Consider the following 25,565-nt stretch of genomic DNA (forward strand, 5'->3'; position numbering starts at 1 on the left):
TCGCTAAAAGTCGCCAAATTGCGACATTTTGGTTTGCCTGCTTTATACCCGTAATAGGTATTGTAATTAAATATATGTAATTAATCACTATATTAGCTGTAACCGTAATTCGACCCACTTATGCCTTCCAATAATTTAGAGAAGCAAAAAGTATTAGAAATATCTCGGCGGTCGGGTGAAAACTGTGTAAGGCCGGAGAGGGCAGCTGCTCTCAGTTGTTTGTTGTTCTTTGCTGTATAGTTGTCGTTGTTGTTAACTCAAGTTCCGAGAGCTTCGCTCTTTAGCTGCTCTTTTCTTGCGTTGTGTTTATCATTCATAGTAGTTTGAAGTGCAACTACTGACTTTACTCTGCAATATTGTGAAGAGTTATACGACTTTCTTTGTTGAAAGTTCCAGATCAATGAAGCGTTTTTTCGATAAAATAAATCTTATCAATCTATCATCGGAGCTGTGTGCATTCAGTCTATTAGGAACTCGTGCGCACGCAATACATTTTGGTGTTATAAGTGGGGTTGAATGCTGATGATAAGAGCGATGAAGGATGAAGGTTTTTGCTGCATTTCAAGAAAAGAAGGAAGGGGCCGTCAACTCCGTCAAAGAAGAGAAAAAAAACCTGTTAAAGAAGAGGTAAAAGCGGGCTGATAGCGGACCAAGAATAGATGAAAGCGATCCAAGAGGAGGTGAAGGCGGGTCAAGCAAAGAAAGGGTCTGTCAAATCAAAGATTGAAGCAGGTCAAGAGGAAATGAAAAGAGAAATTACGAGGGCAAATCAAAAAGTAATTTTTCACTTCCAAATTATGATCATTTATTAAATTGTCGATACAAAAGCAACACGGCTATGATAGCATACAATGCAAGTTCACTTTGCCACTAGTTCCCAAGAGACTCTAAACATGTCTCCGAACGGACAACCAACTCTTCGATTCCGGCTGCATAGAAACGTCCTCCAGCGTTATGTAACCACACGGAGGCAGCTGCTTTCACCTCCTCATCATTTCGGAATCTTGTCCACCGAGATCCTTTTTAAGCCTACCGAAAATATGAAAGTCACATGGCGGTAAATCGGGATTGTATGGAGGATGTTGCAATACCTCCCACCTGAATTGCTCCAGCAGGTCGCATGTTTGGCGGGCTGCATGCTTATATTCATATAACTGACGATGAGGGTTAATGATATTAATTTTGGCATACTGCTGTTTTCACATCTGAGTTTAAATCAATTTCACTTAGATAATAGTTATTCCAATATTTTTTCAAGAAAATATGCATTAGCAGCAATTCATTTCATTGCAAAATAATTCTTAATCTGGGCTAAATTATTATTATAACTGAAAGAGAGAAAAATACTGCACAAGAATTTAGTATTGAAGATATTAAGTCTGAAATTATGTACTCTCATTTCAGGGCACTGCAGGCCTTGCCCATTAGGGCTGTTTGCGCCACTGAGTTTTAGTTTTTATGTACTCTCTTTTAATTACTAAAAATACTGCACAAGAATTTAGTATTGAAGATATTAAGTCTGAAATTATGTACTCTCATTTCAGGGCACTGCAGGCCTTGGCCATTAGGGCTGTTTGCACCACTTAATTTTAATTTTTTATGTACTCTCTTTTAATTTATGGAAAGTATGCAATAATTCTTTTTTTTTATTTCCATTTCTTTAGAGGAATGGAAACAATCAAATTTCTGTTTCTTTGTTTTTTGAATTTTATCTTTTCCTTTTTTGCAGAATTTTGCTAAGCATGTTTTTGATGTTTTAGTATTTTTTTAGCCATTAATAAATAAATAAATATACTTTCAAATTTGTTAACACTGACAACTAGTGTTTCAGGGTACACAGAATTTATTAAAATTTTTTATATGCATATTGGAATAGAAGACTGTTTTAATAGGTCTTATATAGTCTTTTAGTTCTTGCATTGTTTTGTATTCAAGTAAAAAAAGAAGTAATTTGAGTTTTTGGTCCCATTATTTTTTTAAGAAATATTTTTTTCTTTAAGCATTAATGTTGGTTTGGTATAATTTGCTTAGTTCGAATGATTTTTTAATTCATATTTTTGACTTCTATAGGCTAAAGAAGTTTTTGATCAGTATGAAAAATGCAATATTCACATAAATAACATATGCAGAGAAATTGCTCAGAAATGTATGCTTATTTCTGACATAGGATCTCCAATGGAATTTTCAGATTTTCTTCAAATGCAGGTATTTTAACCGAAAAATAATGTTCATTTTATATGTTTTAATTTTGAAAGGGATGATATGTGTGTGTGCATGTTTTGAATTTTTATTACATTTTGAAAACCGTTGTTAAACTTGTACTCATTAGAAGAAAGTGAAGTGAAAGAATAAGGAAAACAAGATTATTTGGGGAATCTATAAAGAAATTCAATAAAAAATTTATTTTCGTAAAAAAGCTATTATTGAAACTTTTAGTAAAAGACATTGTGATCGAAATGATTCATCATATTTTAAAACATTTAAAAAAAGTATTACATAGTGAACAATGAATGATACATGAAAATAAACATTAAATGTTTCAAGTTTTGTTCTTAATTATGTTTATATATATGTTCATGTATATACACTTCTATGTGGTATTTGAATTGGGTCCACACCTACACTACTAAATGCACTTGTGATGTGATTCTTGAGCTCATTCAATGTTTCTAGCAGGGAGAGCATGTAAATAGTATTTTTAATATGCCTCCAAAGAAAGAAATCACAAATTATGAGGTCTAGAGGTAACAGAGGCCATGCAAATAGCATTAAATCATCTCGAGCTCCTTGATGGAATCAAGCAAATTTTAAAACATAGATTTTAAATTTCAAGACGAAGATTCAAGCTTGGATATTTAATGTTTGTTTTCATTTATATTCTTTATTCCATTAGTAGAGTTTGGTGCACTTAGCAGTCATCCAAAATGTCTTAACTCTTAGTAAATGTTAAGTGAATTGCCACTAAATCTAAAATAACAACTGAAACTTGGGAAGGGTACAAAAGACTCTTCATTAAAATTAAATAAGAACAGATACTTCACACTTACAACTTAGCCAACCACTTGTGGTGAGATAACTTAGTAATAAATCAAATGTAAAATTTAAATTCAACTAACTAGTGACCAAGGGCTACACAATCAATTCAACATTAAGTTGGCTGAAAACTTTAACCGCCGTGGAAATCATCTATCGGTAGTTATAGTGAAGGTCAAAAATAAGGGTCAAAAACAAGAACTCTTATCTAAGATAGCAACCTAGTAACGTGACAATGAGAGGCAGAATACACTCTTCCTTACAATCTAAAAACCTCACCTTGAATAAATGCGAACTATTTTGCATTCTGGCGGGAAAATGGAAAAGGAGGTTCTACAGATCCAAAACATAAAATAGCTGGCTAACCTAAAGGAACCTCGCATCTTTCCTCGCCAGCATTTGAGTAATAACAGTGGTCTTTAACGACCTTGATAACATCTTAAATTTTAAACTAAACAAAAGCCAACTTTTTACAAGCAAGAAAACTTACAGTTTACAAACTAAAGCTGACAGACGAAGACGTCCTAGGACAATGATTTCGTTATATGGATACTTCATTATCTGGAAAGAAAAATATTTTAGCAACCAGCATGTAATACACTTTAAGTATTCATTTTTTATTCTGCTTCATCAAAAATCTTTCATACTGTTTGCAATTATTCTACAATTAATTTTTACATATGTTCACTATAATCTCGCTAATTACAATTATATCACCTAGATAAATAAAAGTACTCTTAGGACAAGTAATACAGTATCCATGCCCCTCTGAAATCTGGCGAGAGCTCCACGTAAGCCAAACGGCATTTTGACTTTAATGCGGTTTTTAACAAATCGTCTGTTTTAAATGCGGTTTTTAACAAATCGTCTGGTTTTACACATATTCGAAATTATCCCGAAGTAAGATTTAGAGTCTTCATGCAACTCATTATTTAATTTTCCTAATTATTTCTTCGATTATAGGCCAGGGATAAAAGGGATATTTAGTAGTGCTATTAAATTTTCGGTAATCCACTGCAAAATGCCTTATGATCCTTTGGTGGTAGATGGTAGATTTTTTTTTTTTTTTTTTTTTTTACCGCATAGTAATACTGGGATAATATAAGGGCTACTCTTGGAAATTATTATCTCGTTCTTTAACATTTCTTTTTATGCTTTCAAATAATTTTCTCTTTGGTTCTTGTTATAGTGGTAGGTCTTTGTTGTACGTCGGGTGACATTACCTGTGTCGATGCTGTGGGTTATAAATTGTGTGAGATCATAGGTACCATCAAATAAATTAGCAAAGCGACTTGCTGTTCCAGCTTGTATTTCTCTTCAGTCAGCAGGTCATTCATCTCAATAGCTGTATCCCTAGGATGTCCTAAGGGTCTCTAAGATAGCATCCTAAGAATGCAGTTCTTTCTGCTTAAATGCAGTCATGTCTAACTGTATCATGGCTTCCTGAAAATCAATTTTAATCCCCTCCTGCCTTTAAAAAATCTATTCTCCAAATTACTAGAGCTTGCGGATTTTCCACATCGAAGAAGGTTACTTTCTAATGCTCATTTCTTATTTGAATGTGTAATATGACGTTTGCTACTCATGTACACTTTTGCTGAGTGGCAGTAACATTTGCTTCCTCAACCCCAAGCATTCTATATCCCTTAAAATATTTTTTAAAAAATTTCTTCCCTGAATAACTGCTTTGAGCTCTTGTGTCCAATGATATGTGCACCGAGACATTATTTAACAATATTTGTATTACGGGCAGAACCAAATTTCTTATGACTACTGTATTCGTTGAATTCTAGACGGATTTACTGAAAGTAAGAGGATACAGGATAACTGTACCCTCTTACTTTCAGTATTCTTACTTACAAATTTAAACTCTATATCTTTTAAAATATTTTCGAAAATATTTCTCCCCTGAAAAACTGTTTTGAGTAGTTGTGTCCAATGATGTGTCCACTGGCACATTATTTAACAATATTTGTACTACGGGCAGAGCCAAATTTCTTATAACTACCATATTCATTGAATTCAGAGGGATTTTCTTGCTTCCTGGATAACTGTACCCTCTTACTTTTAGTACCTCTTACAAGTTTAAATTCTATAGCTTTTAAAATATTTTCGAAAGAATTTCTCCCTTGGAAAACTGTTTTCAGCCGTTGTTTCCAATAATATGTCCACTGGAACATTATTTAAAAATATACGAGGCGTATTCGAAAACCAAGTACCGTTTTGAAAAAAAAAAAAAAAAAAAAAAAAAAAAATAGTAAAACAATTTTTTCGAATCCAATTTTATTTTAACATGAAAATACATGTCTTAAACTGTTTTTCAACATAGTTTCCGCCAATGATCAAACACTTGTCATAGCAGGTGACCAGTTTTTGTATACCATCGTCAAAGAAACTTCCGCCAGTTTCGATAACCACGACTCCTCAGCATTTTTCGTCATCGTCAGATCCAAAGCGCTTGCCACTAAACTCGCGCTTCATGTGCAGGAACAAGTGATAGTTGGACGGCGCCAATTCCGGGCTGTACGGCGGGTGATCGAACTGCTCCCAATGAAACTGTCGAATTAACGATTGAGTGACACCAGCTGTATGGGGCCGAGCATTGTCATGGAGCAACACAATTCCTTTACTGAGCATTCCTCCTCGTTTGTTTTGAATGGCACGCCTTAATTTTGTTAAAGTCTCACAATATCGTGCCGCATTAATGGTTTCACCTCTGGAAAGAAATTCAGTAAGCGAAACGCCTTTCGTATCCCAGAAGACAGTGCACATGATTTTTTGTGATGACATTGTCACTTTGAACTTTTGTTTTTTCGGAGAATGAGTGTGTCTCCACTCCATCGATTGTTGTTTCGATTCTGGTGTGAAATGACACACCCAAGTTTCATCACCTGTCACAATTTGGTTTAAAAAGTTTTCTCCCTCATCACTGTACCGCGTGAGAAATGTCAGGGCACTACCAAGTCGCTTTGTTTTGTGAACATCAGTGAGCATTTTTGGAACACAGTTTGCGATAATTCAAGCGGTCAGACACAATTTCGAACAAAACAGTACGTGAAATTTGTGGAAATGAGTTGTGTGAAGCGTCTGTTCTCATGAATTGCTTCATGAACTTTCCTTACCAAATCATCGGTGACAACAGAAGGCCGACCACTCCGAGCCTCGGCGTGGACATTTGTTCGACCTGTATTAAACATTCTTACCCACTTTCTCACCATTCCGTCACTTATCGCATATTCACCGTAAACTTCTGTCATTTGACGATAAATTTCGGCCGGTTAACTCGCGTTCAAAAATTTCATCACGGCACGAATCTCACAGTCAGCGTTAGAACTAATTGTCTTAAACATTTTGAATGTGCACAGCAAACTGAAAACACAACATAGAGCAACCAAAATGGCGACAATTGAAAGTCAGTGAACAAGAAAGACTAGTACGAATGCGCGGGACGCCTACCACAGCGCTGCGACGGCGCTAGAATGAAACGATACTTAGTTTCCAAATACGCTACGTATGTATTACGAGCAGAGCCAAAAGTTTTTATAACTACCGTATTCAGTTGAATTCTAAAGGGATTTTCTTGTCTTCGGAATACCTGTACCTTATTACTTTTAGCATCCCTTATAAGTTTAAATTCTTATTGCCTTCTTCCCCCTCTCTCTTTTCTCTTTGTGATTGTCACTCGCGTTTGAAAATTTCTTTCTACTTTCAAAGCACATATAACCATCAAACCGTGGTCTTCCTTGTGCTACAGGCCTATAAAACTATCTGTTTGACCTTTGGCCATATCCTGCATAAAACGTTCTGCAACCCTCCTACTTCACAGCAGGCTCAAACGAACTCTCGGGGTGCTTGGGTTTCTTAACTCGAAGAAATATTGAATTTGTTGTAGCAGCCTAGGCAAAATAATTTGAATAACCTCTGGATTGGGCCTTTTCCTATATAACAAATTAAAAATTTGCATTTTAACATAAACTCGGCCAGTTCTTCGACGTCTACTTTTTAAAATTTATTTTATTATTGGTGGTTGCTGTTTATCTTCAGGTTATGTAAATCTCTAAAAATAATCAGCTGCTGAAGACTTTATATTGTCCTACTTTGCGCGAATTAGAATATTCGTAACTGTATGAAAAGATTCATAAAAAATTTCTTAATGTTTGTCAAATGTTTCATAAATATTATTGTAATATTAATTGAAACGAATTATTTTCTAATATTTTTGTGTTAGAATTTGCATGAACTGTTGTTTATTTTGATATTTGAAGGTTTTATATAAACAAGATGTGCTGCAGCAGATACTAAATCTGCATGAAGGAATTACTGATGAGCTGCAAAAAATGCTCACTGCTTTCAGGAAAAAGAATTCAGAAGTATGTATAAAAAAAATATTAATAAAAAAAATCTGAAAGGTTTCAGATTTTAAATTACGTCCAAAGGGGCGTTTTTTTAATGTTTTGTGTGTTACCTTTATTTATTAAATATATTATTCTTTGCACTTAAACCATAAAATTCAGTTAAATAGCAATGTCGCAAAATAATCTTAAAATGAGCATACCTTTAGAATTTCCGATACACAGTTCCGCGCGCTGGAGATAAAAAGGTCTTTTTTTCCCCGTGGAGTGTTGCATTGCTCGTTTTTAAATCGTTTAGTTTGTTACTCAAAAATTCGTTACATTTTTAGAAAATGTGAAATCGATAATAAAACAAATTCCAAATTTGGTCTTCCACATGCCCATATTCGTAGGAGGATTACGTCATTCAAAATTCGATGGCTCTATGTATCGTTGTTTTATCACAATGCGAGAAATATACATGCATTTATGCACATTTTTCATTATTTAATTTCTTCAAATATAATGCAAGACATTTGGTGGCAACAGTATGAAAAGTGAAACTGACATTTATAGTGATCCAACGCAAAATCGCAAAATGAAAACAATAGTCCTTCAGGGACAAAGCCCCTTTGGACTAAAAATAAATTACTTATGGATCTATAAAGTTGTACTTTTAAATGCAGCTCTGATTTCTTTAATCGTGTGCTTTGCTTCTCAATTTCTCATTTCCTATTATATTTCAAATTTGCTTGAAACTGTATAACATGGCAAAAGGTTTGAATTTATTTCTGAAGTTATAATTGTTGCTAACACAGTATAAATTAAAAAATCCAGATGTCCAATGACCAGAATGCTCTACAATTTGAACCTCTCTTATAAGCTTTTTCTGTCTTTCTTCCCCCCTTTTTTCTTATCCTCTTCTGAGAATTTTTTTTTTCCTCCTAAGATATATGAAATAGGAACAGACACTATGATACTCAACAAAAAACAGATGTTCTATATAGGTTTTCCCCTCTTAGCTGAGATTGACATTGAACCATACTGCATATTGTTTGACTAATGAGCCCATGAAGAAAGGAAAAATTTATTCCTATTTCCGTGAGCAAACCATATTTGCATTTTCTTCCCTGAGTGGTTATAGATAAAGCAGCATTTTTCTATTTTAATGCACAATAGCTGAAACCCGGTGAACATGTTAAATTGGAAAGGAATGTTGTCTATGCTTTTGTTGGCATAGCAGAAAGCAGGAAGAAAGAATTAGTTAATTTATAAACTCATTGCAGCAACAGGGTTGACCAGTGGCTGAGCGGTAAAGTCGCTGAACACTAGTAGTTCGGTCCGAGGTTCGAATCCCGCGAGCAGGCTGGTTGGATGGGCGTTTTCGTGGTTTTCCTCATGTGTAACGTGTATGCGAGCCAGTTTTCCTTAGAAAGTCCTCCACGAAGGCATCCCTCCCCTTAGGCAGATAGCCCTAGTGTGCTTTGCCATAATTAAATAAACCAAACCATTGCAGCAATAGGATTATCCAAGAAGCCATGATTTTGAAGCTTTTTGGATATCTCGAGTAAAAAGCGAAATATTTTTATTAATGGAATATGTGAAGAGCTAACTGAAAATGTAAGGTGACAACATGATGACAGCAATGCTCCCATCATCAATTAATGAATGGATGGTGATGAAATCTATTGCATGGTTTTTTTTTTAACCGGAAATTATTGCTATTTCAGCTTATTTTTTGGAATCACATTTTAATTGCATGCAGATTTTCTTTATGTAGAATACTTCATACTTGAAGGAAGTTATAGGATAGCTGTTTTTATGTCCTTTAAGAAACCTCAAATCGTAAAAATACTGTTTGGTATTAAAAAAAAAAGGTGGTTTGTTGAAAACATGATTGCATTAGGGAAAAAAACCAAACCGAACTGGTCACCTGTGTTGCTGAGGAAATACGCTAAACGGAGATGGAAAAAAGTTCCCCTCAAAAATATGCTAAATGTGGGAAAATGCTGAGGGGTATAGCTTTATTGAACGTAATAAAAAAATCTTTAAGGTTTGTAGAGACATAAGGTATTTTTTTGGAAGCAGGAGAAATGAAAAATTAGCAACACCTTTGCCAGGAATCGAACCGCGGACCTCTGGAATATGCGCCCAGCGTGCAGACCACCACACTACGGAGGCATGCTAAGAAGGCAGGAGAAATACCTTATATACTCTTCCTTTTAAGGACGACTGGGGTTTTAGGGGACCCAATCGGCAAATCCTGGGTGTGGAGAATCATCATCCTACACCTTTTTAGTTCGGGCGCCACTGTAGAGACATTAGGTTTTGGGGGGGGGAAGCAGGAGAAATGAAAAATTTGCAACGCCTTCGCCGGGAATCGAACCGTGGACCTCTGGAATACGCTCCCAGCGTGCAGACTACTACACCACGAAGGCATGCCAAGAAGGCGGGAGAAATACCTTATAGGTTAATGAAATATGTCAAGAAATGCTAAATGAACATGATGTAACTGAAGTCTTCATTGTGATAAAATTTCCCCAATCATTAATCAATTAAAAACGATGAAATTTTGTGGTATGGTTTCAAGTCCAGAAAATACTGTCACCTGGTGAAGAAAATTTAGATAGTTGAATATGAAAAGATTTCAATGGCCATTTAATGAGAATTCTTGCCATGGCAATTACAAGCTGAATAATGGAACTTTTGTAAATGAACAAGAAATTATGTCTCTGCATAAAGCTGAAGAGAGAGCTAACGTAAAAACGAAACTGCTCAGTGCAAAAATAAATAATAAAACAGCATTAATAACAACATTTTCTCCCTTTTTGGGAGGTATTTCTTTTAAAGTCATAACTATTTTATTATATCACAGGCAACCATTTCATGTCTTTAGTTTTATAATTTCTGCGTCTTACCTTTCTAGATTTAAATTAATGATTTAAAATCCAGAATCTCCGACTTCCTGATGAATCCGTATTTTGGACTTTTACTTTTTCTTGATGATTCCCTGTGTAACTATCCACTTAATTTTCATACAAAATAAACAAATGATGTTTAAGAATTTATAACTGAGACAAAACAAGAAAATGATATAATATTCAAGTTACTGTGTAAAATTAGACCTGCTTTTTGGGAAAATTTCTACAGTAAAACTTTGCGGAACGCAGATTTGTGGGACAGAATTTTCATAAATGCATTATCTTAGTTATTTCCTTTTAGTTTATCCAACACTAGAATTTCGTTCTTACATGGTTCAGTGCTCATTTATCGACACTGAATGCTTGCTAGCATTAGCTGCCAGAAATTAGCCAAAATTTTTAATGATTTCCATCGTTTAAAAATGAAACCAAAAAGATTGTGCAAATTGCAAAAGCAGTTGGTAGGAAAGTAATTTTAGACTTTTAAGAGAAGAAGTCAAAGCATTAATCTTGAAATGAGAATCGAGAAATAATGGATGGAAAATTGGATGATTTTGATATACCAGCTGGCAGTGAAAGCAGTAATAAAGAAGGCGATAAACTGCCTTTAACTTTAAAGTTACACGATATGTTAAAAGAAAGCTCAGGAACTATAAAGATTCTGCTTGACCCAAATGAAGAAATGAGAGGACACTTTATGGCAGGGGTTCTCAACCGGGGGAAGGACAACGAGATCAGCCTTTTTACGTAAACTTTTTTTTTACTTTAAGCATTTAGATTTAATTTACGAGGGTCAAAAACCTACTTTTGTTCAAATGTTGGTATTTATCAACATTTCCTATGCTTTTGCCTGTTTAATTTATAATACATATTAAAAAATAATCTACATTAAAATAAATATACATGTATTTTTTAAAATTTTTGGAGAGAAAGAGGAAAATGACGATCTAACAATGGTTAAAGGGATGCATGATGGAAAAAGGTTGAAAACCACTGCTTTATGGGAAGCACTGAAAAACTCTGTGCTCCTTACTGGAAAACTTTTAAAGAGTTACTTCAATCATTGTCCCATGCAAAAAATTATCGCTTTTTAAAAAATAATTGTATCACATATTTATTAAGCAGTAATAAAAGTCCTTTCAATTAACATTTGTTTTGTTTCCACTTTTAATCAGAATTATGCCTAAAATAAGTTTTGAATATGAAGTTAACTTTGCAAAACGTAATTTTGTTATACGCACAAATCATTAATGATCTAACTCTTGCATCTGGCAAGTATTTTCTGCACATCTTTGTTTTTTACTGCCATATGCTGCGTTTCAAAAGACATAGGAGAGATTAAGTTTTTGAGTATTTTAGCCACATAGAAGATATTTGTATGGACTACAAGCACCAGTATTTAAAGTTTTAGAATTTGATAATGCTGCTAGAAATGACAGCTTTATGTGCACACGACACCCCACCCCAAAAATGTCAATTTTCTTGTGAACAATTGACTATCAAAGAGTAATAAGTATATAAGATCCTTTTCATGGCATCATTTTGAAGTTAAACATTTTTTAGTTGCAATTTTTCATGGCTTTCAAAAAGATACACAACAATTGTGTGTTGATGGAAGAAAATCGATTATTGGTGATGAAGCATCATCCAGAGCAACAATTTACAACTGATTTAAAGGATCCTATCATGAATGTAGGAGTTCTGAAGTATGAATTTTGTGAAAGTCATCTAAGAATTACTGTTAACAGGAAAATTTAATGCTGCGCAACAAATGATCATTTTAAATTATATCATGTCACATATAATTAAACTAAGAGATCTTTGAACACTTCAAGGATCTGAATGATTGAACTAAGAGATCTTTGAACATTTCATGAATCTGAGGGCATTCACTTCTATGTCTAAACGGCATAGCGGTTAGGGGAACCTACTGCGGTACCGAAGAGCCGGTGTTTGAATACCGGAGAAAGGATGGATGTTTGTAAATGTGTAGGGTCTGTGCGGCATGGTGCCACTCTAAATATGCAGCGAGCTGAAAATCCTGTCGAGAGGTTGATAGTAGGACAAGACGAATGAAAGATCCTTGCCCCGTTCCCCCTGAGTGCTTTGTATCGAAATTCGGTGCGGATCGGAGTGAAGTCATTCTATCATCTGTATGGTGCTCAAGGCTCTTGCCAGCCACAAGCGCAATGTTGCGCTCTTTGCCATGATGAATTTTGTGAGCTTGTTCTGATGTTGTTATCAGATAAGTGAGATAAGTCACAACACACATTTATGGAATCCCTTAAGTGAAAGAAATAATTTTGAAGTGAAAGAGATATGTGCACACTGAATTCCACATAATCTAGCTAATGCTCTAAAACAGCTGATGTCAAATGTTGCAAGTAAAATTTCAAAAAATTCAATTCTAGTGCCTCAAAAGTTCCTCCTTGTGACCCAAGTATATATTTATTTCTGCAAAACTAAAACAAAACAGTTGTGAAATGAGGTCACAATCAACCCCTGCCATTAGTTATTTAAAGCATAAAAAACTCATTTGTTAAGTTATTGTCCTTATTCACCTGATTCGAAACACAGTGATTTTTTCTTGTTTCCAGCATTCAAACATAAACTGCAGGTTCACCAGCTGAACTGCCAAAAAGGAGCACTTGAAGCTTTATACTATACCTAATTCCTGAATGGTTTAACTTTCTTAATTATTAGTTTACTTAGGTGACAAATGGCATTAATAATAAAGGTGAATATTTAAAAAAAAATAAAAATATTTTGTATATTATTTTTATAACACTTAAGTACTGGCATGCATAGAGCTTACTCCCCCGTCTCTACCATAATTTATTATTTTTTGTATTAAGTATTTTTTTTTAAATTATTTGATGTATGCTTTTGAAAAAATCTAACATTCATTTTGTTCTAATTCCTTGTATATTATAAAAATATTGTGACAACCATTTTTTGCTTCAGTTTTAGTGAGTAATAGTTGCAGATGAATCAAGAGCATGAAGTTAAACATTTATTAAAAAAAAGTCGAATTAGCAGTTTTTCAGTTTATATAAGAAAACCTGTTTTATAAAAGGTATTAAAAACATGTTTTATTTGTAAAATCGTAAATGTAAAATACTGGCAAAAAGTACGGTAATAAAATCTTCGAAAATAAATTTTTAAATGGCATATAAGAAAACAATGCATAGCCCTCTTTTGATGTTAAAAACCTTCTTTGAGGAGTTAAAAAGCTTGATCCTGCAATTTGTTTCCAATTTCTTTTATTAACATGTTATATTTTTTATAAAAGTATTCTGTGAAAGATGTTATGATTCTTTTTGTCTTAATACCACTACCTTGCTTTCAGGCAAATCAGTTCTTTCTTATATTTGTCAAGAAAGTGGCTGACTCAGTTTCCATATTTCTTGCCAAAAGCTTTGAAGAATCTTTAAAAGCATTTAATTCTTTATTTGGAATAAATAGGAAGAATAAAGTTAGAATAATTTTTAACATTTCATTGACACTCAGAGATCACCAGGTAATATTATTTCTTTATATTAAAGTTATGTTGTAAATATTACAAATATATGTGTTAAAAGTGCCTTGCTCTCTCTCTTCATATAGCAAGACAACTATATATAGTTTGTTTTCATATTTTATATATATATGTATAATATGAAAACAAACTTATAACATTAATTTGGCAATAGTCCTTTTTATTCCTTATTTTTATATGGTTACTTCCCTTTCCTGACCTAAAACTACTAATTGTTGCTTCTAAATGCATACTAAGTTTTCTGCTTTACCTTGCTGCTGATAACACGCATTGCTCTTTTTTCTGTCTCATTGACTGTCTAAAGATGTGATAAGCTTTATAAAATTGTGGGGGTGCGTATCTTATTCATGATGATGTGGGAAGAAGAATCTGTGTATCAAAAGTTATTAAGTTGTACTGTAATAAATTATGTATTTTCTTTGACCACATTTGTCTGTAAATGTCATCTTTGTATATGTGCAGAAAAGGGTTCTCCAAGTTATTACTATGCCGTTATTGCAACTATCGCCCAGTCAACAAAATCTTCCAAATTATCTTCTTCTTCTCACACTGTACAGCTGATTTCCATCCAAGGCTATCTCAGTCAGTTTCTACCATCTTAAGCCATCCAATGCCATAGTCCTCCACCTATTAACTCCACCGTTCTTTAAACACTTTTTCAACATTGTCTAGCCACCTCATCCATGGCCTTCATCTCCATCTCTTTCAAGTTTTGGGGGTTTCAATTTCTTTACTGGGTTTTCATCTCCAAATCTGTATATACGGCCTAGCCATCTTATTTGAGAGACTTTAATAACTTTTATAACATTTGATTCTCTAAATTTTTCTTGTAGTTCAAAATTAAATCTTACTCTCCGCACTCCATTTCTTCTCACTACTCCAAAATGTCTTCTCAAAATCTTTCCTTCAAATGTCATTACTCTAGCCTCATCTGCTTTATTCACTGTCTAACACTCACTTCCATATAACACTTTAAGTCTTACTAAGGTCTTTTATAACTGTATTTTAGTTTTACTGCTTAGGTATTTTGATTTGAACTGGTTTAATAATCCATAATAACATCTGTTAGCAATGTTAATTTGCTTCTTGATTTCAGTAGCTATATCATTATTATTATTTACAGTTGTAACCAAACATTTAAATTCTTCAACCTCCTTAAAAATACAGTGATTTATTTTCAGTGGTATCAAATTATGTCTTCTGCTTGTAACTGTCAGGAATGTAGTTTTTTTCTTCAGTGATGGTCAAATCCACGTTTTTGCTGCTGACTCGTGAACAGCAAAAAACCTCAACCATTGCCGCCTTAATTCTTCCCACCATGTCAGTGTCATCAGCAAAAGCCACTGTAGGGATTATTTAAATTTTTTCATAGTTATTTTTAATTTTGAGACCCTTTCCTTTAAATTCATGTTTCCCACCTACAACTCCCTGCCAGAATAAGTTTTCAGTATCGCGTTTTGAGATAGAAACAGTATTTAATAGGAAATGCAGTCACTTCCAAAGAAGAGCTCAGAAGTTCTCAGTAGAGCGTGTTCTGCCTTCGGGTCATGTCGTTGCTTTAAGTTCTCTCACTACGCTCGGCCGTTGTCTTCGCCGGTGAGGTTCAATTACGAGCCAACTCGGTCAGTTATTTGTATACAGCTTCGGCTAAGTTTTAGTTAGTTAGAATTAAGTTAGTTTCTTATTTTTTTATCTTAAGTTAAAGCCCAAATGGAGGCTTTCCTGTAAGCCCAAGAGGGGCCATCTGTTACTATTATTTGAGTGGAATAAAAGGTTATATTAACCCTTCTTTGGACTTTATTTCTGGAGTAGTAAGAAGGAGCAGCGAATAGTCGCTATACTCTTCTCCAAGATTCTAGTTAACAAGGACACGTAATTTAACTAGAACGTTATACTCCTGGTGCCCGAATAAAAGAGTACAGACCATGTCTCTGGAATCTGAAAAGTTCACGTTGGGCGCTTCTAGTCTGCAAATACCACCGGTGGAACCCAATGGAAGGGTTCGCATTCATCATCGAGACCTTGCGGGCTGCGATGAAACCAGCGGCGACCTTCGAGGGAAAGATTCCGTGATGTTCTTCCTGGAGCAGTTGGAACTCTAGTTCACACTGCATTCTGTTCCGGGACTACAGAAAGTCACCTTCGCCACAGCGAATTTAAAAGGACAAGTACTAGGGGATTGGAAAGTTCCTCCTGAGTGATCCAGGTTCCCAAACGTATAACTGGGAGACAAGGCATTCCCAGGAGTGAAAGACCGCGCCAAGCTGCGAGCGGAGCTCTTTAGTAAATATCAGGTGGAAGAATTAACAGACTTTATTTAACTGACTTTATTTTACGTAAAATTTAACTATTCAAATTATTATACGGAAAGAGGCCAGACGTATCTTTAATCAAAGTTATTTTACCGCGTTTGCTTCCCCCTATCCAGGATTACATTCAGGTCACAAACCCAAATACGCTTGGAAGCCTGTTTCAACTAGCCGTGAAATTTGAAAGCCGGTCAGCCTCTAAGAAAGAATGTACGGCAAGTTTTGGTCGTCCCAACAAAAACCGCAGAATCGACAGTATCTGTGTCAGCCTGATACGACCGCGAAAAGCGGTAGCAGAAATATGGGTAACAAAAGAAAAGAATTTGGAGATCGCCAAAAGGGGAAATCATTCGGTAGTTAAACTGAAAACGGTTGTCGTGCAAAATTTGGCTTTGCCTGAAATTCAGATATTACTGAACAACATTCCTACAACTGCATTATTGGATACCGGGGCGCAGCGCAGTTCCTTGTCTCAAGAATGTTTCAGGAAACATTTCAGGTCACAGACTATATTTAAACTTTCGGGGCAGAAAGTAATCACCGCCCAAATGAAGAAATGCGAATGTCTCGGGAAAGTGGACCTACACGTTCAAACTAAAAATGAGTATCAAAATGTTACTTTTCTTGTAAAAGATTTATTAGTGTCAGTAATTTTGGAGGTTGACATTTTGCGCTGGGCAAGCGCGAACGTAAACTTTAAAAATTCTAGTTTACAGGTGCAAATGGACGCTGTGCATGAGGAAGTGGGCTCAAAGCCTCAAATTAAATTAAATAACCTGCCGGAAGAGGAGAAGAAAAAGATTGAAGATGGAGTAAGAAACTTTTATAAATTATTTGATTTTAAGCCTGGCTTCTGCTAGCTTATTTCGCATGCTATTGACATAGGAAATACCGCCCCTGTTAAAAATAAACCATATGGGTATGATCAAGTAAAAGAAAAATGATTTAACAGCACATAAAAAAGATGCTGGAGCAAAACATTATTATCCTAACGACTAGCCCTTATGAAAGTCCGGTAGTCTTATGCCGAAAGAAAAACAACATTCCACCTTCAGAGTCAAAATCATGGCGATTGTGGTTGTCTACCGCAATTTAAATAGTGTAACAAAATATCCAGTGTATACCCTGCGAGTTATAGATAAAATTTTGGAAAAAATAAATCTACAAATTATATGACCACTCTTGACTTGAAGTCAGGCTATTTTTAGATTGCAGTAAAACCCGAAGATTTTGAGAAAACAGCTTTCATTACGAAATCAGGCGTGTATGCCATTTCGAGAATGCCGTTTGGCTTACTTTTACTTATGATCTGTCCTAAATAAAAGTACCTTCATATATTTCGATGATATAATTATAACAAGTAAAACTATTGATGAACATGTTAAAAATCTAGAAGTTTTCTCTGTACTAAATGAAGCTACTTGAACTCTTACTAGTTCTAAAAAGAAGAAAAAAAAAAAAAAAAAAAGATTCAGCGAACATGCTGTTTAAGCAGCTGAAGCAGGCATTATTCAGTGCTTCCATGTTGAAATTCCTAGAAGGGGACCAGAATTCAGAAATCGCTGCTGATGCTTCGGACTATGCAGTTAGCACCGTCCTTTCGCAAAACGGGCAGCCAGTTGCCTATTTTAGTAAAACGTTGAATCCAGCTCAGCGAAATTACGCAACAACTGAGCAGGAAATTCTTGCCGTACTTTTAGCGGTACAAAAAATCCCAGTGTACTTCGGAAGCGCCCCAATGACAGATTATTCAGAACGTATTGCCGCTGGTCGTTTCCGCGACTTAAGTCTGGACTTTAAGGTTACAAGAATCAACCTTATTCTTAAATATAGGTCAGGGAAGGAGAATGTCGTAGCAGTTGCACGTTTTAGGATCAAGATAGATGAAGAGGAGAACACCGTGAAATTTGCCATGTTAACTTAAAAAAAATAATTGAGTTCCAAGACACTATCAGTTACAGAACTGAAAGCTGACCCCGAATTCAAACATGTCTGTGCTTAACTTGAAGATACCGAAAATTTTGAACATACTGACATTAACGCAATCAGACATAGAGCAGCTCATTATGAAATTATTGATAAATTGTTATTTTATACGGAAGTAACTAATGAGAATCACAAGTTTAGACCAGTTATCCCAGCTAGCTTACGTTAAGTATTCTAAAAGAATTACATGATTCGCTTACATCAGGCCGCCTTGAAATCAGAAAAAAATTTCGCCTTGAAATCAGAAAAAAATTTCAGAGTCCGAAAAGGCGTTTATTTTTCGCAATTATAGAAAATCGTTACGCCATATGTCAGGTCGGGCTATTTATGCAAACAGTATTAAAACTACTTTTCCTAATGAATTAATAGGGATCGACTTGTTGGATCCGTATCACCAAGTCCATTAAATAAAAATGGATATCTTTTGGTTATCGTAGATCACTTTTTCTGAATGGGTAAAAATCCTCTGCAAAAATCGTGTCTCACGCATTTTTAAACAAATATGTATTGAAGTACGGTCCGCACTAAAAGTAATTTCCGATAACGGTAGACAATTTGAAAATTTATGCGCAGGGCTTCGTATATGCCATTTAAAAATGGTCAAATATACCACGAAGAGTGAACGAAATTATTGTTAAAATTATTCGAGGGTACGTAAAGAATAATCATGATCGCTGGGATAACTGCGTCAACGAACTAGCTTTTGCACTGAGAACGGCTAAGCATGACACTACGCTAAAGGCCCCCGCAATTTTTAGGGAGGAACATTTTAACTCCCTTAGATAAACTGTTTTTTGTTCAACAAAGAGAAGCGGAGTTCAGAATTAAAGATATGCAGAAAATAATTGATGAGGCAATTAAAAGTTCGGGTTTCGGGACGGGGAAACAAAAGATCTATTACCATAAAAACAGAAGGCAGTAGGGCAGAATGTATTGAAGAAGAAGCATACAGTATCTTTCGCCCCTGAAAATAAGGTGGCGAAGTTCGAGCCGAAATTTGACGGCCCGTTCGTCGTTGAGAAGGTAAAATACGCAACAGTATATTTGTAAGATACTAACGGTCTGTAGCGAATATTGATCAAATAAAACCGTACTACAGGAGAACTAATTTTCCGATTTTAAAAGATCTTTTGAGGGTATCTGGAACAGAGCCAAGAAGCAGCAGTACCGAAATCTCCGAGATATTTGTTGCAGCACAGGGAAGACTGGCAGCGTCCACCCCAGCGGAACGCTAAAAGAGAACAAACGTCGAGAACAAGAAAGAGAAAGTTCCAGTATCGCGTTGTATATGAATGAGGTAGAACCAGCATTTAATGGGAAGTTCTAGTCATTTCCAGAGAAGAGCTTAGAAGTTCTCAGTAGAAGCGTATTCTGCCTTCGGGTCACCTCGTTGCCTTAAGACTATCTTTCTACGTTCGGCCGTAGTCTTACGTACCTGTTAGCATTCACCGTTATGGTTTAATTACGGGCCAACCCGTTAGTTATTTCTGTACAACTTCAACAAAGTTTTAGTTAGTTAGAATTAAGTTAGTTTCTTATTTTCTATTTAAAGCCCAAGTGCTGCCTTTCCTGTAAGCTCGATAGAGGCCGGCTGTTATTATTTTGAATGGAATAAAAGGTTACTTTAATCTTTCTTTGGACTTTACTTCTGGAGTTGTAAGAAGAACAGCAAATAACCACTATATTCTTTTCCAAGGTTCTAGTTGACAAGGACGCGTAATTAGTTACAACTTTATACAACAATTTCAAACATTTTTATGAATATAATCTTTTGTGTTTGTTATGCTCGAGTCTCTTGTTACTTTTTCTAGGGTGATATTAAACAACTGGTAGGAAAGAGAATCTTCTTGTATTAGTCCTTTTTCACTATAAAAGATATCCGAGAATTCGGATCCCAGCTTAGTTCTACATTTTACTCTCCTAAGGGTCATCTTTATGAGATTTACCAATTTTTCAGGCACTCTGAACTCCAGCATCGCCTGAAACAGCTTTTTTTTTTTTTTTTTTTTTTTTTTTTTTTTGTTAATGCTATAGTAAGCAGTCTTAAGATCAATGAAAAGGTGGTATTATGCATCTGTTACTCTAAAAGCCCAAAGTCTGGTAAATCCTAGATTTTACCAATAAAACCTAGCTTTTATCAAAGTGGCTTGGTAAAAGTCCGAAGTATGCTTTAATATGATTCCATTTCGGGCTTTTACCAAGCCTTTGGAGTAAATCCTAGAAGTTACCAACGCCTTCGGGTAAAAGCCCGAAACAAGGGATTTAAATCGACCTTGAATAAGCCTGCGCAAGCAATTTCCGTGGCTTCACTTTTCTGTTCCTGCCCCTCCTTATTGGCCATGGAGGTAGGAAAGGTCTTACTTCCTACCTCCATGTTATTAGCGCTATTTGCAGTCTAGCTTCGGGCGAATTCAAACAAGTGTAAGCGGCTACGATCCAAAATAGAAACAGTTTGTTTCCATTTTAGAATATTTTGCTTTTTTTATTTTGCTGAAAGGAAATGAGTGATATTATGCGGAAAAAGTTTTACGTCATTTTGTCTGAATCTGTAAAAAATAAGCAGAATAACAGCTTTTATTTAACAAATGAGAAATACACTGCGTTAATAAATGAAGTGAAAGAAGCAAAATGTGAGAAAGAAAAGCAAGTAGTTCATTACAGAAGGTTGAAACCCTAAGATATTCTTAATATGGGAGGAGAGGACAAAATTATAGCACCACTGTCTGCAGAAAAAGCAGAAAATCCTGTATTATGTTACAACTGAGGAAGTCATCAACGTCATACATGACGTGTATGATTAAGGAACTAAATGGCAAATACAAGAATGTACAGTAGAACCTATCGTCACGTATTTGAGACTATGTGAAAGAGGCCAGGGAGAAAAAAAAAAAAAAAAACTGTGGAAAAGGGGATTATAATCAAACCAATAGTGCATAGCGAAATGAATTCTCGATACCAAGTCGACAATCCTGATCGTGATATGAAAGTCATTTTATTATATCAAGATCACCTTTAAAATTCCTCCTACTTCGAAGTTTACATACTAAATGAACTGACGAAGTAACATATCACCTTCTGGATATTTTTACAACTTTTGTAGCCCCGAATATTCTCCATTCCAACAATAGGAGGGAATTTTGCAACCAAATCATAAACAGTTTATGTTTATGTGAAATGTGGAGTGATATAAACCTATAAAATACCTATATAACACCTAAAAAAATAGTTCACGGTAAACCGAGACACAGTAAGTCCTTCTGTGGAACGGGCGAACAAGGACGTTGATAACATGTTGGTAGCATGGATGGAAACAAATAAGACAGAAGCCGGAAGAATTAAAAATTTTCAAGCAATGAAAAACAAAGCAAATCACGACGGAATCAAATTTTCACCTTACGAAACTATGTATGGTTGTCTTATGAAGCTGAGAACTTGCTAACTCACTTTTGCTACGCAATTTGATTAAACATGGCTACTGAAAAGAAAAAAATTATAAATATTAATAATGAATGCATGGTTAATATAGAAGATGAAAGCGCTAATCTCGAATCAACGGTTGATTTCGAATCGCAATCGAATTTGGTATTATAATAATAATAATACATGTGAAAAAAAATCATGCATAACGATGGAAACAGATATTGAAGTTCAAATTAAAAAAAAAAAAAAAAAAACTTTTATATATACTCTGGCACAACAGGTGCGATTATCAGTAAAGTTCGACATATGAAAATGTTTCGAGGGACAGCTAAGGAAGGATTTGAGAAGCAGGCAAAGAAGATTGATAGATTGAAAATGGATCCAAAATCAATAATATCCGCTATTACAGATATTAAAAGTGCGAGTTTTATGTTCTTGGTACTAAGTTTGGTAAATTAAAATCGCTGTACACAAGAAACTAGTTTGCCTTTTGCAAAGAAAATTTTTTAAACATCGAAGAAGTTGGCACAGAAGAAATAAGTGTACATGAAAGTAGTAAAAAGACTTTAGTTGGGGGACAAGGAATCAGAAAATGCAACTGTTCAAAGAAGTATACTACGAAGACGTGTTTGTGCAAATCAACTCTGCTTTGTAATTCAAAATACCACAACAGTCAACCATGTTGTAACAGGTAGTAAGAAGTATTCAAAAAATGTGCTCCTTTTTATTATTTTAAAAATTTCATAATTTTTCCCCTAAGCTATCAATTTAATTTTTTTAACTATTGCCAAAATTATTGAAATCTCTTCAGTAGTTATCGAAAGAATTGTGCATTAGTTGAGCTTTTTCACATGGTATCTTATTTGTGAAATGGCATAAATATCGCATTTTTTTTTTTTATTTTTATTTCTTGTAACTCTTTGAAAAACAATTCTAAGTCGGTTCCATCGACATAATTTTAAATCATATATTATTTTGATCAGTTTTACAATTATATTATCAATTAAAAAATTAAAGTGTGTTTTAACCTTTTGGGCATACACTATATACAATATACCTGCGAATGAAAATTCTTATCGTAAGTAATCATTCATTTCGAGCTTTTATCAGAAGGCGTTGATAACTCCTAGGATTTACCGCAAAGGCTTGGTAAAATCCCGAAATGGACTCCTTTAAAGCATACTTTGGACTTTTACCAAATCACATTGGTAGAACCTAGGACATTTGCCGGTAAAACCTAGGACTTACCAGATTTCGAGCTTTTACAGTAATATATCTGTATTATATTCTTTTTTCTTATCAAGTATTTGCCTAATAGTAGATCTACCCTTCTTGAATCCACACTGGTATTCTCCAATTATTATTAGTCCAAAGGGGCTTTGTCCTTGAGGAACTATTGTTTTCGTTTTGCGATTTTGCTTCGAATCATTCTGAATGCACTGTTAAAGAAATTCTGTAACGTTAAAAACTCATGGAAACTAGGATGCCATGGATTATTTGAGTAACAGTAACAGGTGCATTCTTTCTAACTTTACAAGGATTATGCTTGTAATGGTTACTGATCTTTTCTTTGTCATATTACAGCGAATAGTTATGTAAGCAGAACATATTTTTCTCGTTTTTCTCATGTAAAATCCCAACAGATATATTTGTAACAGTTACAGGTTATTTGATTGTATAATTTCAGGAAGTAATTATGTCACTGCAACGTACTTTTCTTATGTAATATCCCAAACTATGTACCTGTGTAGGTTAGGGATTATTTCCTTCTCATATCATATTATGTAATTACATATGTTGAATATATTTATTACAACTGAAATACTAAAGGATATATCTGCAAAGAAAATAGATGTTTTGTCTAAAAGTTTTTGTTTGGGTTTGGTTTAGTTAATTATGGCAAAGCACACTAGAGCTATCTGCACAAGGGAAGGGATGCCTTCGTGAAGGACTTTCTAAGGCAAACTGACTCGTATACACATTACACATGGGGGAAAACCACAAAAACGGCCATGCAGCCAGCCCGTTCGCGGGATTCGAACCTCGGACCGAACTACCAGCGTTCAGCGACTTTACCGCTCGACCGCTGGTGGGCCCTGTTTAAAATGATAGCTTATTATAATAAAGTATGTTTAATTCAGTATACAATATGTTAGAGTAAAAGAATGGTATGTATATATATATATATATAATGGCATGTGTATATATATATATATACACAACACACACCATTCTTCTAGGAAGAATATTTTATTGCAGAGTACTTTTGTTTTAATGAAGAGAAAACTTATATCCGCTATAACTGAAAGGTTTTTATTACTAGTCCAAAGATGAATTTTGATTAATTTAAATGCTTCAAACTGATATGCTTCTCCTTACATTAAATTTATATTACAACAGAAATCTTTTATATTACTAAGTATCCTTTATATTACATAACAGAAGGGGATCTGAAAATTACATTTGCCCTATGAAATAGCTGATAATCAGTATGCGTCATTTTAGTATCATTTCATAAGGTATGTTCTAGAACTTCTTTTCTGTTCAGTTCTAGAAACATTAGGATTTTTTGGAAGCAAGAGAGATGAAAAATTAGCAACCATCTTCGCCGGGAATCGAACCACGGACATGCTTTTCAAGAAAGTGCAAAATTTCACAAACTGAATTTGTCAAGCCTTGCTTCCATTAAAATACTTAATATAACTATGCTTTTAACAAATTTGTGTAAAAAATTAATGCTTCAGTTTAGCTTAAGAGTAATGTATTTTTATTTTCTTATTATTTCATTCCTCCCTTCCCACATATTTACAAACAAAATATGTAATAAATATAAGCTTAGTTTTTAGAATGCACACAAAATTAATCAGTTTGTCATAACTTTCAAACTAAATCAAGTTTCAAAATTAATTCTATGGAATAAAATCTTCCAAATGAATTAATCATTCTTGAAGTGTTTTATATCCGTAAAAACGTTCTCATTTTATTAACTAGTTCAAATTTACTCTTCTCATTATCTATCAGTTAAAACTTCGAAGTTTTTAAAAGTTATACAACGCCCATTTATTTTATCATGAAATAAATATATCATAAAGTTTTGGAATAAAAGTAAATAAATAATTTCAAAGTTCAATAAAGTTATAATTGTTTACATCAAAAATTACATTAATATTTTCAGTATGAAATAATCAGATGAATTTGCATGTCTAAACGAAGCAATTATGGTGCAGCAATCAAGGTTTATATACTGAAGACAAATATTGCTGTTAGATGAATTTTAAGTATAAGGCCTATAAAAATGCCATTCAACTCGTATCTAATTTATTAAATTATATTTAGTGTAAAAATCTGAAGTTAGTATTGTCTGCATCTTTTAATAATGAATTTCACTACACATAATTATTTGATTATATTATTCCTGTTAAATTTTAAAAAATTATTAAATTAAAAAATAATTTAAAAGCAACAAATTATGAAGTTAAGGAAACCATGTTAAGCTAAAAAAATAATGACCTACAAAACTAATCGATAGTAGATAGAAATAAAAGATAGCATTTTAAAAGCATGTACACAGGTTACTCAGTTGGTCTGTACATGTTTACATATGTATTCCATAATTATATACTTTAAAAAAGTCTTTTTTCATGACAGTTTAAGTATTTATTTGTATATGTTGAATTTAAAATGCTTTTCATTTTATAAACCTATCTATTTAGTTTATTAAAGATTCTTCACATTTTCTGCATCTTTGATAATCAATTTACTTGATTTCAAATTGCAAGCATTTCCATTACTGGTTAAATAATCTTCTTTGTTAACAGGTTATAATGGGAAAAACTTGTAAAGTAAAATAAAAAAATTCAGTTTTCATAGATTAAAAAACTTTTAGTTTTGCAACTCATTTTCAGATACTTGTTTGCTATAGAGCAACTAAATTTAAATCCTTTGCGACATCTGAAATTGCAAATAACAGATTGTGAGATTAAGTTTACCAATTCTGACCATTAAATGTAAAGGCCACTTTAGAAAA

At 34.1% G+C, this 25,565-nt stretch overlaps 1 protein-coding gene across 1 annotated transcript in view; it reads left to right on the forward strand.

Moving 5' to 3' along the window:
- The window catches only part of LOC118187326 (dynein axonemal heavy chain 2-like), a 280,776-nt gene that overhangs the window by 201,458 nt on the left and 53,753 nt on the right, over positions 1 to 25,565 (forward strand). Inside the window, exons 16-18 of the mRNA XM_085822256.1 lie at positions 2,071 to 2,205; positions 7,299 to 7,403; positions 13,635 to 13,805. Of these exons, the coding sequence (XP_085678382.1) occupies positions 2,071 to 2,205; positions 7,299 to 7,403; positions 13,635 to 13,805 (411 nt within the window). The remainder of the gene's footprint in view (positions 1 to 2,070; positions 2,206 to 7,298; positions 7,404 to 13,634; positions 13,806 to 25,565) is intronic.

The sequence above is a fragment of the Stegodyphus dumicola genome, chromosome 8 (assembly GCF_044657685.1).
Source record: "Stegodyphus dumicola isolate Sdum_Otavi_A_Nest chromosome 8, ASM4465768v1".
Classification (NCBI taxonomy): domain Eukaryota; kingdom Metazoa; phylum Arthropoda; class Arachnida; order Araneae; family Eresidae; genus Stegodyphus; species Stegodyphus dumicola.